This window comes from Tachysurus fulvidraco, chromosome 15, assembly GCF_022655615.1.
Source record: "Tachysurus fulvidraco isolate hzauxx_2018 chromosome 15, HZAU_PFXX_2.0, whole genome shotgun sequence".
In the NCBI taxonomy this organism is placed as follows: Eukaryota; Metazoa; Chordata; class Actinopteri; order Siluriformes; family Bagridae; genus Tachysurus; species Tachysurus fulvidraco.
Window position 1 is genome coordinate 7,901,479 of NC_062532.1, and position 16,937 is coordinate 7,918,415.

The following is a 16,937-nucleotide window of genomic DNA, read 5'->3' on the forward strand; positions in this document are numbered from 1 at the left end:
ATTTTATTTTTTTTTGTAAGAGCTACACTGAAGTTGGCAGTTTGATAAATGCAAGTTAATTTCACTTTGTGTGCTAAAAAGGCACAAGTTCCTGTAGAGATAATACACATTCTCCTTTTTTTTGCCAAATAAACGAAAAGCATGTCATCATCAATGTCTTCTCTCATGCTGTATCAAAATCTCACCTAGCTTTTACTCAAAGATGGTCCCAATAATGTGCTTAGTCAAGTCAAATTCAGTTAGTGCATGATTACATTACAAAAATGTTAATACTGTATCCTAAATTGTGGATAATTAAGCTAATAAGCTATCAAATGCTGAAGGAAATTTCTGGAGTGTTGAAGATTAAAAGAAAAAAATAACAATAAGAACCGTATAGAACCAAAAAAAGCCTCTTATGAATAATTTAAAATCAAGGTGCGTGACGTCGCCCGGTATGGCGCAACCGGGGCCCCACCCTGGAGTCAGGCCCGGGGTTGGGGCTCGCTTGCGAGCGACTGGTGGCCGGGTCTTTCCCTACGGGGCTCGGCCGGGCTCAGCCCGAAAGAGCGACGTGGGGCTGATCTCCCGTGGGCCCACCACCTGCAGTAGGAACCGTAAGGGGTCAGTGCATTGTGGATTGGGTGGCAGACGAAGGCAGGGGCCTCAGCAACCCAATCCCCAAACACGAAATCTGGCTCTAGGGACATGGAATGTCACCTCGCTGGGGGGGGGGGGGGGGGGGGGGGTTGGGGGGGGGGGGAAGAGCCTGAGCTGTTGCGGGAGGCTGAGAGATACCGACTAGAGATAGTTGGGCTCGCCTCCACGCACAGCTTGGGCTCTGGAATCCAACTCCTCGAGAGAGGCTGGACTCTACTACTCTGGAGTTGCCCATGGTGAGAGGAGGCGGGCTGGTGTGGGCTTGCTCATAGCCCCCAGGTCAGTCACCATGTGTTGGAGTTCACCCCGGTGAACGAGAGGGTCGTTTCCCTGCGCCTTCTGGTCGGGGATAGGTCTCTCACAGTTATTTGTGTTTATGGGCCAAATGGCAGTGTAGAGTACCAGACCTTCTTGGCATCTCTGGGAGTTGTGCTGGAAAATGCTCCGACCGGGGACTCCGACGTTCTACTGGGGGACTTCAACGCTCACTTGGGCAGTGACAGTGACACCTGGAGGGGCGTGATGGAGGAACGGCCCCCACGACCTGAACCCGAGTGGTGTTCTGTTTTTGGACTTCTGTGCTAGTCACAGTTTGTCCGTAACTAACACCATGTTCGAGCATAAGGGTGTTCATCAGTACACGTGGCACCAGAACACCCTAGGTCAGAGGTCGATGATCGACTTTGTGGTTGTTTCATCTGACCTCCGACCGTATGTCTTGGACACTCGGGTAAAGAGAGGGGCGGAGCTGTCAACTGATCACCACCTGGTGGTGAGTTGGATCCGATGGTGGGGGAGGAAGTGGGACAGACTTGGCAGACCCAAATGTACTGTGAGGGTCTGCTGGGAACGTTTGGTAGAGTCTCCGGTCAGAAAGATCTTCAACTCCTACCTCCGGCAGAGCTTTAACCAGATTCCACCTTCATTGTCGACGCGGCTGCTAGGAGCCTGTCTTGGCGGCAATCCCTGTACCCGGTGGTGGACCCCGGAAAGTAAGGTATGTCGTCAAGCTGAAGAAGGAGTCCTATTGAGCCTGGTTGGCTCGGGGGACTCCGGAGGCAGCTGATAGGTACCGGAGGGCCAAGCGAGCTTCAGCCCGGGTGGTTGCGGAGGCGAAAACTCGGATCTGGGAGGAGTTCGGTGAGGCCATGGAGAAATTCTGGCAAACCGTCCGGCGCCTCAGGAGGGGGAAGCAGTGCCCTGCATACACTGTTTACAGTGGGAGTGGGAATCTGCTGACTTCGACTGGGGACATTCTCGGACGGTGGAAGGAGTACTTTGAGGATCTCCTCAACCCCACCGACATGTCTTCCACTGAGGAAGCAGAGGCCGAGGGCTCGGTTGTAGACTCGTCGATCCCCCAAGCTGAGGTCACTGAGGTAGTTGAGAAGCTCCTCAGTGGCAAGGCACCGGGGGTGGATGAGATCCACCCCGAGAACCTCGCGTGGCGGCTGGGGACAGTGCCTCTGGACTGGCAGACTGGGGTGGTGGTCCCTCTGTTTAAGAAGGGGGAGCGGAGGGTGTGTTCCAACTACAGGTGGATCACACTCCTCAGCCTCCCCGGAAAAGTCTATGCCAGGTTACTGGAGCGGAGAATTCGGCCGATAGTCGAACCTCGGATTCAGGAGGAACAATGCGGGTTTCGTCCCGGTCGTGGAACTCTGGACAATCTCTATACCCTCGCCAGGTTGCTGGAGGGTGCATGGGAGTTTGCCCACCCTGTCCACATGTGCTTTGTGGATTTGGAGAAGGCATTTGACTGTGTCCCTCGTGGTGACCTGTGGGGGGTGCTCTGGGAGTATGGGGTCCGGGACCCTCTGCTAAGGGCTGTAGAGGTCCCTATATAACCGGAGGAGTTTGGTTCGCATAGCCGGCAGTAAGTCAGACTTGCTCCCAGTGCATGTTGGACTCCGACAGGGCTGCCCTTTGTCACCAGTCCTGTTTATTATTTATATGGACAGGATTTCTAGGCGCAGTCGGGGGCCGGAGGGAGTCCGTTTTGGGGACCACAGGATTTCATCTCTGCTTTTTGCAGATGATGTTGTCCTGTTGGCTTCCTCAAATCAGGACCTTCAGTGTGCACTGGGATGGTTTGCAGCCGAGTGTGAAGCGGCGGGGATGAGAATCAGCACCTCCAAGTCCGTGGCCATGGTTCTCAGCTGGAAAAGGGCGGCTTGTCCTCTTCAGGTTGGCGGTGAGCTCCTGACTCAAGTGGAAGAATTTAAGTATCTTGGGGTCTTGTTCACGATTGAGGGAAGGATGGAGCGGGAGATCGACAGGCGGATCGGTGTATATTCTGCAGTGATGCGGTCGATAAACCGGTCTGTTGTGGTGAAGAAAGAGCTGAGCCGCAAGGCGAAGATCTCTATTTACCAGTCGATCTACGTTCCAACCATCAACTATGGTCATGAGCTTTGGGTCATGACCGAAAGGACAAGATCCCGGATACAGGCGGCCAAAATGAGTTTCCTCCATAGGGTGGCTGGGCGCTCCCTTAGAGATAGGGTGAGGAGCTTGGTCACTCGGGAGGAGCTCAGAGTAGAGCCGCTGCTCCTCCACATCGAGTGGCTCGGGCATCTGTTTTGGATGCCTCCTGGACGCCTCCCTGGGGAGATGTTCCAGGCATGTCCAACTGGGAGGAGGCCCGGGGAAGACCTAGGACACGCTGGAGGGACTATGTCTCTCGGCTGGCCGGGGAACGCCTTGGTATTCCCCAGAAGAGCTGGAGGAAGTGTCTGGGGAGAGGAAAGTCTGGGCATCCCTGCTTAGTCTGCTGCCCCTGCGACCCGTCCCCGGATAAGCGGTATAAGATGGATGGATTGATGGACCATACAGAACCGAAAACCGTGACCCTAAAATCGTGATACGAACCGAACTGTGGGTTTTGTGAACCGTGCCACCCCTAGTAAACACCTAAACCGGTTCATTTGTGCAAATTCAGGGGAGAACAAAAAATCAACAACTTGTATTTTTATAAATTATTATAATATTGTGCACAATTAGCAAAGAGGGATGTAACTTATGACCTGTAAGTTTCCTCTTTGTTTTGCGTGGCAGCCCGGTAGCATGGAGGATTTGGTGCCTAACAAATTCAACATCAGTTATAAAGAATGGCTGATTTTTTTTTACACGGTGGACTCGGAGTAAACAACAGTTGTTTGTATAATATGCAAAGACGAGATGGGGCATGTCGAGGAAAATTTGTTTAAGCACCGACAAAGCATCTATGTAAACTGGGAAGCTGACGTGATCATCAGAGCACATGTACATATACGTGTGTGTGTGTGCGTGCGTGCGTGTGTGTGTATATATATATATACACACATACATACACACACACACACACACTATATATATATATATATATATATATATATATATATATATACATATACATACATATATACATACATATATACATATACCCCACCAATGCTGGATTGTTCTTATTTTTTAAAGGAATTACCCACATGTGAAGAGCACATTGTGAAAATTTTTTCTGAGCTTTTTTCTTTTTCAGGTTTTGTATCCTTGTAGATTTGCATAAATAGGGAAATTTGTTTGGTTGCTCTGTTCGATAACTTTTTTTTTTTTTAACTAAAAACACCAATGTTATCAAAGAAGTAAACTTTGCCCACCTCTACACACCACTAAGACCACCATGCACCAGGTTCATTCCTATGCTGGTTAATTCTACACTATTTATTCCACAGCATGGTTAATGCTCCAATCTGATTGGTCAGAAGGTGTGTACCAGGACAGTCGCTCCAGTCGTAGCAGGATATCACTGTGCTTCAGCTGATATGTCATAGTTTCCATAGCAACAGCTCGTACAGTTACTTCTTGCTGCTGCACACATAATCTAAAGGATAATGAATGATTTATAAAAATGTGCGTTTAACAAAGTAGGTATAATCATTAGGTATAATCGTTTTTGTGGAAATATTGCGAGTGCGTGGGCTACACCACCAGGGTCACGCCTCCGTGATTTCCTTCCCTCCCCCCCAACAGTCTGTTGTGTTATTGCTTACTTAATGCTTAATAAAACCATGAGCAATTTCATTTATATATTTCAAACAATCCAAATAAAAACCATGATCAAAAAATAGTCAGTGCAGATGCTGATTATATGAAGAAACCGTCTATACAAGTGTTAGTTTATTTGCAAGATTTGTTCATATTAAAGTCAGTTAAAGGAGACTGATATAACAAATACAATCTATATCTACTTAGTCTAATAACGCATATGGACTCACAAAGCTAGAGCGCCCTTCAGCAGGGCTGACCTGGACATGAGACGTCTATCTGCAGCGCTGAGAAACCTGTTACCAGGCCGTTTGTGTGTCTTGTTTTAAAAAAGTTTTAAAATTCTATACACTATATTCACACCGAACTGAGAACTAAGGGCTTGTAGGGTTCAGCACTCCTGGGTACGTAATACGGCCCGACTGCAAAGATGACGGGTGGAAATCCCCCTCCAGCCTCAGAGTATAGAAAGGATGTAGGAGGTGCTAAGTAAACATACTTTACACAAACCCCAGGGCAAGGGCAAGAAGAAGAAGAAAAGAAAAAAAAACACCTCACCTTTTTCTGAGCGACTTCCTTTTTCTTCTTTTCCTCTTGCTTTTTCTTTTTCTTTTCTTCCATCAAATGGGTCTGTTCTCGTGGTTCTTGCCTCGTCTCCCGACTGTGAGAAAAGGCAGAGTGGGCAAATGTTAACTGTGTCTCACACATTAAGGCAATATGCAGCACAGGAGAGAAGTGGAAGTATTTACTGTACACAGCTATAAAAAAAAGGCATCTGCGATGGACAAGCTGTTTTTGAAATTAATTTACACGTTGCTTAATTTAATATAAGACTTTTATTTCTCTTAATACACACTAATTACTAAAAACGAAGCAGTGCCACTTTATACATTCTCCCAGCTCTGTGGTTACTTGAGAACTGAATCAAATGACAAGTGACACGGTTTATAGCTGCTATAGCAAAAGTGAGGACAGGAACAAACCTTGCACCAGGGTTGGTTTTTCTACGACATTGCTGTGGTAAAAGAGAAATAAAACACTTCAGGACAGAATGTTACCACTAATAAAGGGGTGATGTAGTGAGCATGTAGTACACTTGACTAGTCTAGTTTGTTCAGTTTCAAACTCCACTGGTTTATTTTTCAGATAAAAATAAAACCTGCTTTCTACAAAGATTTTCATTTAGAGGCACGATGGCCAAAACAAAAAAAAACTCTGGTTCAACTAGAAACCAGACATTACGGATAAAACAAACAGTTAACGCAAGCATGTTTAAAACCGTTCATGAATGAGCTCTCTCATGCTTCACCGATCAGCTCTGGATATGAAGAAATCATGAGAATAAATTCAGATCAGATTTCTATGAAGACTTTGGATAAAAGTCGATGATAAAACACATCTCGATAAGACAAGCGAACCCTATGAGGGAAATTCAATCGGTCCAGTATTTACTGTTTACGACATTGCAGAGAACACATACGTTTGTCATTTCCAAAGCAACACAATTAATGGAAGGGCATTTCAGACAACCACCTGATGAGCTGAATCATCCTGTGCCATGATAGTATAAAATTAACTTATGAGGAGATTCGGGGAAACCTGTTGCTTATTATTTTGTACTGGAGCACATGTAAATATTAAAGAAAATGGACCAAAACTTTAATATTTACATGTGCTCCAGTACAAAATAATAAGATGCACATGTTTAATTTATAAAATGTAAAATTAAAAAGATGTAAAATTTATTTTGCAATTAAAAACATCACACTGTGTTACAGTAAGTACAGTAATTACTTTATTTAACAGAATTTAACTTTGTAGTGGAAATGCAGCAGAGAATTTGAGGAATGAACGTGTCTGAAATCTGGGAAAACGTCTGCTGGAGTGGAAACCACCACAAACGGAGATAGAACCTTTTTGGTCTTGGGGTCTTGTGGTGTTTTGCCCTGGTAGTTAGCATGAAATTCTCTATATATTTAAAGGCAAATTTTATTCTCTACATTCGACATTTGGACATGATGAAATAGACCTATGACAAAGACGCATCTTCATGCATTCACCTTTACTTGTGTGAGACAGGGAAAAGGGGGCGGGGCTTCCACTGAGACAACTGAGAGCGTACCAATCATTCCAGATGTATACACTGACAGTTTTGGCGCAGTTCTGACTACTAAAAGGTCGTAAGTTTGCAGGTTGACTTATGGTGTTGCATCATTGCTGACTCTGTACTCTGGCCCCGATTACCAAAGCTGGGATATGTGAAGAAAAGAATTTCATTATGCTGTAATGTATATGAGAAGGTAATAAAGGCTTTTTCTTATCCGTTGTTCAAAGGAGTCTCCAGTGTCTGTGCTTTGCAACAGGGAAGTTTCTGGGCAACATGAACATCAGCTGGTCTTTTTTTTGTATTATTAACTTCAAGGAAGAAGAAAATAAAAAGGCTGGGTGAAGGAGCGAGAAAAAATGATAACAGGAACAACTAACTGGAGCCACTGAAGTTTCCACAGCATAGCGTAACTATAAACGGATAACAATTCAAACAATAAAAGCCAACAGGCTGTGCTGTTATTGGAAAATAATCTATTTTGGGGCTGGTAAACTTTACAGGACACCCCTTCATCCTTTCATGGTTTATTTCGTAATTATTAATTGGTCCAAGAACAAATTATACCACAATTTACCATAATTTTTTTTTTGTATTTTCCCAATTTATTTAACACTAACATACAGCTTGCATACAGTACACCCCCCCCAACCCACGATTAAATGACTACAGAAGCTAATAAGGTGATTTGATTCATTTCGCAGTGCACAAGCTCTCGGCTCTGGTGTACTCACTAAAACCATGTGTAACTCTAAAGGCAATCATTACACAGACAGCTTAAAAACTGAAGTATTTTAACTCGACAGTAAAATTATATGCTTTTTCCTCTTTTTCTGTGCAGCTGGATGAAACAGCACTGTAACTAACCTGCATCGACAGGGAGCCTGGTGCAAGCGCACAAGATGGAGTAGATGGAAGGGGAGAGTGGGGCGCGGATGGAGGGCTGGGGTGGAGGGTTGGGGGTAGGGTTGGATTCTCTCTGGGCGCCGAGCCAAAAATGCCACTGCTACAAACCCAGAGAGCCCAGAGACTAGTAACAGCGGTGGAAGGAACCTGCAGCTTCACCGTCAGAGAGAAACAGTGCTATTACATAGTGTTACATAGCCGTGGCATCTGTGAAGAGTAAAGCCGATGCTCCGTCCAACCTCGGGGAACCCAAAATCCTCTCTGTGTGCGTATGTGTGTGAGAGAGAAAGAGAGAGAGAGAATCGCACGTGAAAACGAACAAAGGCAGAGAACAGGACAGAGCCAAGAGTGAAAGTAAACAATTCCATTTGAAATATTTCACATCTTTCTTTTTTTTTTTATATATGATGTAGTTGTGTAAAGATGAACTGAACTGATGTACGGAACTGTTTTACACCTAAAGTAGCTAAAAACAGCACCCATTGATTGATTCACCATTGTTACGACCCTGGCAACTTTTATTTTCAAGTAGCTGCTAATAAAAGCATTTTCACAAGCGGTTTCCCAATTTATTGCCTTCGAAAGACCACACAAACATCCTTTATAAAGGCTTTGCTCGTTCCACTCGCGTCTCTTAGGGTGTTTAATGGCTGGAGTAATAAAATGCATTAGGAGGAAACTTGTGGGAGGCCATTTATCTACAAATCATTTTCAAGAAACACGAACGGACAAGATGATTACTTTTAAACGTGCACATTGTACAACACAGGCTAAAGATGTGCAAGTGCTTTCAGCGAGTGGATTTATTTGGGCCAATTTTGGGCCTTAATACCTCTCTGACCCCAACTTCCAAAGCTGGGATGTTTGACATCTGAGAGGTGTTCATTCACCAGGTTAGTTGGGCCACTTAGTTGAAGTGAAAGGAATTTATAAAGCTATAGGATACAAAGACATTTACTGCATTTGCCTGCAGTCACCCTGGTCTTACATATTTTAATCTCAGTTAATACAACTGAGCAATTGAGGGGGTTAAGGGCCTTTGCTCAGGGCAGCTTGTGGACCTGAGATTTGAAATCGCAACCTTCAAGTCTGCGAGTCTGTGTTTTCAGAGAAGAGAATTATGACCGCCATCTACACACGCGAATGAATCCGCCCGGTAACGATCTGCCATCAGCCAGGTCGCACTTCAGCTGGTGAATGTAGTGCAGCATACACTGAGATTTGGTGCCACACTACGTTTGAATAATTATACACACCAAACGAAGACTGTGCTTTGAAAAAAACAACAGGAAATCTGGTTAACTTTCATTCTCTGCTGGTTTAATCTGCATGTCTAGGCTAAAAGAGCAAGTGTATTTGAGTGAGTACCCAGAACCCCGATCTCTACATGGTGCTGGCTGAACGTCCAGAGGTTAGACAGGGACACGAGACAGCGGTAGCCAACAGTACACTGGATGCAGTAAGTGGCACATGCACGTGTTCCTCGGCAGTCATGAAGCTCGAAAAGAAACCTTTTAATCTTGAACGAGTGGAATTTAAATACAGAAGAGGCAGGCGTGGGCTGGGTATGCGACACGTACGTACCCAACATAGTTGCAGGCTTTGCCACTAGGTTAGTTTAGATCATAACATCCAGGTGGACGTTACACATCAAGACGCATTGACCAGTAGCACGAGCATGGTCATTGCTCGGATCAGCCAAGTATTTATTAAAATTTCACACAAAAAAATATTTTGCTCTTTAATGTCTGTTGTGTAGATTGAAGAATAAAAATGGCCAAATGCACAGGCATATATATATATGTATATGTATATATACATATATATATATATATAAAAAAACGTCACACATCCTCAACATATGACGCCACTCTCAAGTTTCCTGTCTCGCAAGAAAATACTATGAAGCGCAAAACCTACATGCAATTAATGAATCCCACAAAACTCGCTACTCTGGAGGAGGTTAAACTGCAGGGGTGTTCATTCTGTCTTAGAGGAAAAAGTGTTAGCAGCAGGATCCTTGTGCTTAGGGCATGTTGTAGTGGTGTGGCGGGCGAGAGCGGCTGCACACACACGACGTTACCTTGTTATATCACGTTACGTGTCCTTCGGGTGCCGATGTTCTCATGTGGTTTTGCCAACCCTCTCGATTGTGTTCCATGTAGGAGGGTTGAGTTCATCCAAAACCTTAAATGTGCGACGTGTTCAAACTGAAATGAACAGTTCTCTTCAGCTGTGCTTTCTACATGTAAGGACATTTTGAGACAGTGGAAGTCAGACACACCTTCACCCTACAAATAAATGGGTAGAACTTCTGCTGAGTGTCATATTTAGTGTCAGGACGTTATAACCAATATATATAAAAACATGGGGGTCCCAAAAAAACAAGCTGTTGTTAAGGTCTAAAATTGGTCGTCTTTTACTCATTTGTTTATTGTCTGTCTGTGATTATGTACTCTTTTCTGTTGTTTTTAGTATGTCCTTTTTCCAACTTTATTTCAATTTATTAATCTATTCACTGTTTGTCTGGGTGTGCACTGTGGGAAGGGGGTTTAAAAATAAAGAAAGAAAGAAAATGATACTCGTCACTACACAGAGGTGAATTATGGCACAGTGATGGGAAGTGGGTTAAAACAATGCTATTTCTCGAGTTCGGAGACTTTTCTACAAGGTTTTAAATGGCGGGACTGTGGCGTCATGTCCACTGGTCAGGTTTTCCTGCACAGCTGTTTAGCCCCACCCACTAAGATTTAGATGTGATTTCCATATGTTAAACAATACACACAGTCAACATCAGGGACACAAACAAGGTGTACTAAGGGGTATATCAGCAAAAAAAAAAAAAGGATCTAGTTGCCAGTTGGAGCAAATGAAAGATTTCGTTGCACTAGTGGATATGATAAATTCACCTACATTGTAATATTGATATTAATAAATGTTTTCTGCCGACCTGAAAACTTCATTATTTTCTGCTATGATGAATGCAGCACAAGCCCATTCAGTGCGGTCAGATCAGTAACTGGGTTCGTACGAACAAACGGCACCGGTGTCACGATGCCTTCATACTGATAGCGGGCACAAAGGAGAAGATCGTTTATCATCAATTACTGGAATATTTTACTCATGAATAATAAAACATCATAATAAAGAGCTTATATTTAATAAATACATTTGAATAAATCAGTAGGCTTAGCAAATATGGCTATTCGGGGTCAGGGAGCTATGTGCTGCAGAAATAAATACAACTCGCTTTTTTGTGTTGTAGTATTTTGCTGATAATAAAGCAGTGTTTGATACTGCAGGTTGTCTCTTCTTATATGTCTTATATGACACGATACTGGATTTAAAGAACAATATAAGAGTAAAGTTCAGCCATATACAGTATACAGCTCCGGAAGAATCATTTTAAACCACAGCCATGTAGATTTTTTACTTCCCAGCAAGCTTGGTCCACACGGCTCTCTGCTTTTACTAAGATTGGGCTTTTCACGCTGTTTTATTGCACACTCTTTCCTTGGAGTGTTCATTCATACTAGTTTACCAAATAGTAAAAGAAGTGCATATGAACTGAAGCTGTGTCCTAAATGGCGTACTACATGATATACACTTACATTATGTGCTCTAGCATCTAGTGTATACATTTCTATCGTCTCAAATGGAACACTAGCATATTATTATTATTTTATTACTACCTGGAAGTGTAAACAGTTTTTTAGCCTATGACAAATGATGACAAACACTCATACAATGATCTTTTACCTTTTTCTTTCTTTCTTTCTTTTTTTTTTAAAAAAAAAGACGTCCTCTGCACCAATGTGTCTTCAATTTTTCATCGTTGTATCTTTAAGTCTTTTCTCATGCTAGCTCTGACCTTCTTCCAAGCTTCCACACTTGTTTCTTTTTCAGTTGAGTACGTGCATCATCCTGGTATTTGAAGTGCACTTCTTGTTCGAACTTTCACAGAGAAGACAATACTCACACGGGTAATAGGACAAAATGGCACAGTACAGCACACAAGTATGCGATCTGGGACGCATATTATGTATTTGGCAGCATGTTGTGATTTTCTACAGCTTTTCCATCTAAACTGTCACACCAGTAGAGTCTCTGCCAGCGACTGCACTTCACAGCTGTCTTTGCCTGGTCAGCAACAGTATAAGAGTTTTTTCCTTCTTCTATTCAAACAGCAACATTCAGCTGCATTAAGCTCAGCACAGTGCACAAGGCCACAACACCACTGTGTAAAAGCATGCAGTCAAAGCATATTGTGTGGTAATCTGAGCATTATGTGGCCTCTTTTTTGTCTAGCTTAACCAATAGCTTCTTTCACTGGCAGAGAGTACACTGTTTCTCTAAAACGCTTGCACGCTGACAGGAGGGCCCTGATCCTGCGAAGGGGCCGAATCTGCACTCCAAAATTAGCAACTACTGCACCGCACTGGCCAGCCATGAGGCCAGGGGGGCTCGCACATGGAACGGCACGTCAGCAGTTTCTACAGAGTCCTGTACACGTTTCCCACAAAGCATCTGCGAATCCCACACCAACTAGGAGTAAATAGCTGCGAGAGGAAAACAATCAGATTGCAGATAAACTCTTACAATAAGCTGATCCTGTCAGCAGGACTGCACTCTGTCCTTCTCAGTAACTAGTGTTCACTAGTGTTTAAAATCTGTGTTTGCACATGTGTATACACCCCTACTAGCATGTCTGTAACTCATTTAATACCAAATGCAGCCAAATATTTAACTAAACACAAAACAGTGGTTTTAAAACTTTTTTGTAGCCAAGCATCACTTTTAATTGTGAATGACGATAAATGGAAACCCTCAGTGTGTGTTTATTCATGAGCCTTATAATGTTTAGTATATGCATTACACAGGACAGAATGTTACCTACTAATAAAGGGGTGATGTAAGTGAAAGTGACCTGACATATGGCTAAGAACGGTGACCCATACTCATTATTCGTTCTCTGCATTTGACCCATCCAAAGTGCACACACACAGCGGTGAACACACACACACCGTGAACACACACCCAGAGCAGTAGGCAGCCATTTTTTTATGCTGCGGCGCCTGGGGAGCAGTTGGGGGGTTCGGTGCCTTGCTCAAGAGCACCTCAGTCGTGGCCGGCCCGAGACTCAAACCCACAACCTTAGGATTACGAGTCAGACTTTCTAACCATTACACCACGACTTGCCCAGTGAGCATGTAGTACACTTGACTAGTCTAGTTTGTTCAGTTTCAAACTCCACTGGTTTATTTTTCAGATAAAAATAAAACCTGCTTTCTACAAAGATTTTCATTTAGAGGCACGATGGCCAAAACAAAAAAAAAAAACTCTGGTTCAACTAGAAACCAGACATTACGGATAAAACAAACAGTTAACGCAAGCATGTTTAAAACCTTTCATGAATGAGCTCTCTCATGCTTCACCGATCAGCTCTGGATATGAAGAAATCATGAGAATAAATTCAGATCAGATTTCTATGAAGACTTTGGATAAAAGTCGATGATAAAACACATCTCGATAAGAACAGCGAACCCTACGAGGGAAATTCAATCGGTCCAGTATTTACTGTTTACGACATTGCAGAGAACACATACGTTTGTCATTTCCAAAGCAACACAATTAATGGAAGGGCATTTTAGCCAACCACCTGATGAGCTGAATCATCCTGTGCCATGATAGTATAAAATTAACATATGAGGAGATTCGAGGAAACCTGTTGCTTATTATTTTGTACTGGAAAACGGACCAAAACTTTAATATTTACATGTGCTCCAGTACAAAATAATAAGATGCACATGTTTAATTTATAAAATGTAAAATTAAAAAGATGTAAAATTTATTTTGCAATTAAAAACATCACACTGTGTTACAGTAAGTACAGTAATTACTTTATTTAACAGAATTTAACTTTGTAGTGGAAATGCAGCAGAGAATTTGAGGAATGAACGTGTCTGAAATCTGGGGAAACGTCTGCTGGAGTGGAAACCACCACAAACGGAGATAGAACCTTTTTGGTCTTGGGGTCTTGTGGTGTTTTGCCCTGGTAGTTAGCATGAAAATCTCTATATACTTAAAGGCACATTTTATTCTCTACATTTGACATTTGGACATCATGATGCGTCTCTGTCATAGGTCTATTTCTTCATGCATATGCTTAGCAGACAACGAAAACCTTTACTTGTGTGAGACAGGGAAAAGGGGGCGGGGCTTCCACTGAGACAACCGAGAGCGTACCAATCATTCCTGATGTATACACTGACAGTTTTGGCGCAGTTCTGACTACTAAAAGGTCGTAGGTTTGCAGGTTGACTTATGGTGTTGCATCATTGCTGACTCAGTACTCCGGCCCCGATTACCAAAGCTGGGATATGTGAAGAAAAGAATTTCATTATGCTGTAATGTATATTACAATAAGAACACCTCGGTGACTCTCTGGGTCCCAACTGATTATTTATCCACTGCCTTGTTTGGGACTTAAGATTTAAATTCAAACCATGTGACCACACCAGAAAGACTCAGAATCAGAGTCTATAGTCATAACGATAAGAACTGCAAGAACTCAATAATAAATAGAAAACATCTGAATGATGCTGCAACAAAATGAAAGATATGAACCAGATTTTGAGCAGCACTGCACTACTGGACTTTTAAAGTATTCTTTTAAAGTACGATTTTAAATGTCATGTTTATTTCCTTGTTCTTTCTCTATGTGACCTTGTATTTTCTGAAGCTAAGCTTAAAAGAAATAATAAAAACAAATAAAAAACTTACTTGCGTGAGTCACATTAAATCATATAGCCCTGAAAAGCTTGTTTCCTGACATACGTGACAATTACGTCTTGATTATTTGTTTTACAACTTTTGTTAAATCTCACTGCTGTACTGCAGTATTACAAAATCAATAAAATAAATATACACACACAAATATATGGTGGGTTTTGTGCATGCACAAAATATATATATATATAAAAATTGAAAAAAAAAAAAAAATCGCACTCACGATTACAAATTTCTCTCTCAATATAAGGGCTGTTTTTCAATTTATTAATTTATTCTCATGGCTGCAATTAATCAAGTTAGAAGTTAACTAAGTTTGTCAGGATAAAAGTTATAAATATATATATATATATATATATATATATATATATATATATATATGTACTGATGAAATAATATTTTAAATAATAGTAGTAAATAATAATTTAATATAAATAATAGATGTAAAAAAGCACATGGTATTTTCATGATAATTATATATGTCCAAAATCCTTAAGTGAAATAAACTTTTAATGGATTTTTTAATATACATTATGAAAAATATCTGAATACTTATTTGAGTACTTATTCGTACATTTCCGAAAAAATAAATAAATAAATAAATAGGTATAAATAAATAGGTACGTATGCATGTATGTGTATATATATATATATATATATATATATATATATATATATATATATGTGTGTGTGTGTATATATATATATGTATATATATATATATATATATACGCGTATATATATATATACATATATATATATATACACACACACACAAATATTTGTCACTATTCTCAGCGGTGCTGTCTGTATAAAAATCTTCCCCTGTATAGTCTCAGGTGATGTATTTATCACTGGGAACAGATGCAGTATTTATTTACCTTCTGCTGCATCTTTTATTTTCAATTTGCATCGTGTTTACACTTGTGACGTCTGAGGGGAAATGATGACGTAAGCTACAACCGGGGGCTCCACAGATAAGCAAAAGATAATCTGGTCAAATCAGCCTGCAAGGTTTATTATACCAGTTTGTGTGTTGTTCTGCATCAGAAGTGAACAGTAAACGTGTAGATTAAACAATCACAGAAGAGAAGCGCACAGCAACAACGTGGCCTCGCGCACTGAATAACACACAACATTTAACTGGATGTGATGTTGACAAATCAGACGTGAACAAATCCATGATAAAACTCTACAGACTGGACGGTTTAACTGTTTACACACAGGCTGTTCAACTCATCCTAAACCAACCAAAACCCCGCACGTGCCACCGCGTTAAATACCTTTTTACACGGATTTATCGCTACGGAGTTGAACTCATTTTTGGACTCATTAATGCCTACCTTACATCACACGTCCAGCAATGGCGGTTTAGTGCAGAAAGGTTTTCGTGTCCCGGGGACGTGTTTATACACCCGCACTGACACCCCGGCGACTCAACACTGCAGTCAAACAGCTAGCTTGGCTTTTCCACGTCAGGGATTCAGTCCGTTTTTTTTTTGTGCAGAAAATAAAACAATACAAACAAAAACAACCAGTGCAAACAGAGGAAACAAGCGCTTTGAGCACGCAGACGAGCAGCTCAGTGTTTGTGTTCGGCGCGTGCAGCAGCTCCACCGCGCGCGCTGCGCCTTTTCAATGACGTGTTCATCTCGACAAGGCGATAAAAGTGCACAAACGTTCTCAGCGTGCATTTATCTCGCTAACACGCGTGCAAACGAGTCCACACGAGTACGTGCTCTGAGTGGAAAAAAACTCCGAGATGTCCATTTAAATTGCTCTGTAGTGACATAAAGGCGTTTACTGGGCTTGCGTTTGCGGTCCTCTAGCAGCCATTTTGTTGAAACTGACAACAGCAGCTCACTGCAAACAGGAAGTGCCCCATTCCCCAGCGCCGTGTCACGTGACCTCTAGGCGCAAACAAGCCTAAAAAAGTGGCTCCGCCTCCTAGTTACTATAGTAACGGACTTCACAAGTGCCTGCTGAGCCATCTCAATGCATCTCCCTTTCGTCCTCGTTTTATGTTTGTCTCTGCTGTGTATAGGCATTTGACCTCCTGTTTTGACAAACATTGAGACGTTTTTCCCTCACAAACACTTCCAGACTGCACCAGTCACAGGTGCAGCTTCTATTTTGACCATTTTAACCCAAAAAAGTGAAACCTTTTCATCAGCAGGGGACGCAGTTTCGACACAGGGCTCAGTCCACTGGAAGCACATTCGATTATTTCACTCTGAGGCAGGAATTAAACACCCTGGGTGGGACACCAGACCGTTGCACGGCACCACACAAAGAAACACTTACCTACGGGCAGTTTATCTAAGCCGACCCACCTACTGGCACGTTTTGGGTTGTGGGTATAAACCACAGAACACAAAGGGAACCCACACAGACTCATAAATGCCAGTAACATCCACCCAAGGACAAAAGGATTCCCAGCAGAACATTGCCCACAGCATCACACGCCACTTCA

General features: G+C 42.3%; 1 protein-coding gene across 4 annotated transcripts in view; it reads right to left on the reverse strand.

Moving 5' to 3' along the window:
* The window catches only part of tnrc6c1 (trinucleotide repeat containing adaptor 6C1), a 55,161-nt gene extending 38,807 nt beyond the window's left edge, over positions 1-16,354 (reverse strand). For 2 of the 4 annotated variants that reach the window (XM_047800785.1, XM_047800783.1), the window contains exons 1-2: positions 15,808-16,354; positions 5,224-5,326 (exon numbers count right to left, since the gene is read on the reverse strand). In XM_047800785.1, coding sequence (XP_047656741.1) covers positions 5,224-5,286 — 63 coding nt within the window. In that variant the 5' untranslated portion in view covers positions 5,287-5,326; positions 15,808-16,354. Of the gene's footprint in view, positions 1-5,223; positions 5,327-5,648; positions 5,681-15,807 lie in introns of those variants that run through there. The other 2 variants (XM_047800784.1, XM_047800787.1) reach the window with 2 other exon arrangements.
* Positions 16,355-16,937: the final 583 nt, after the last annotated feature.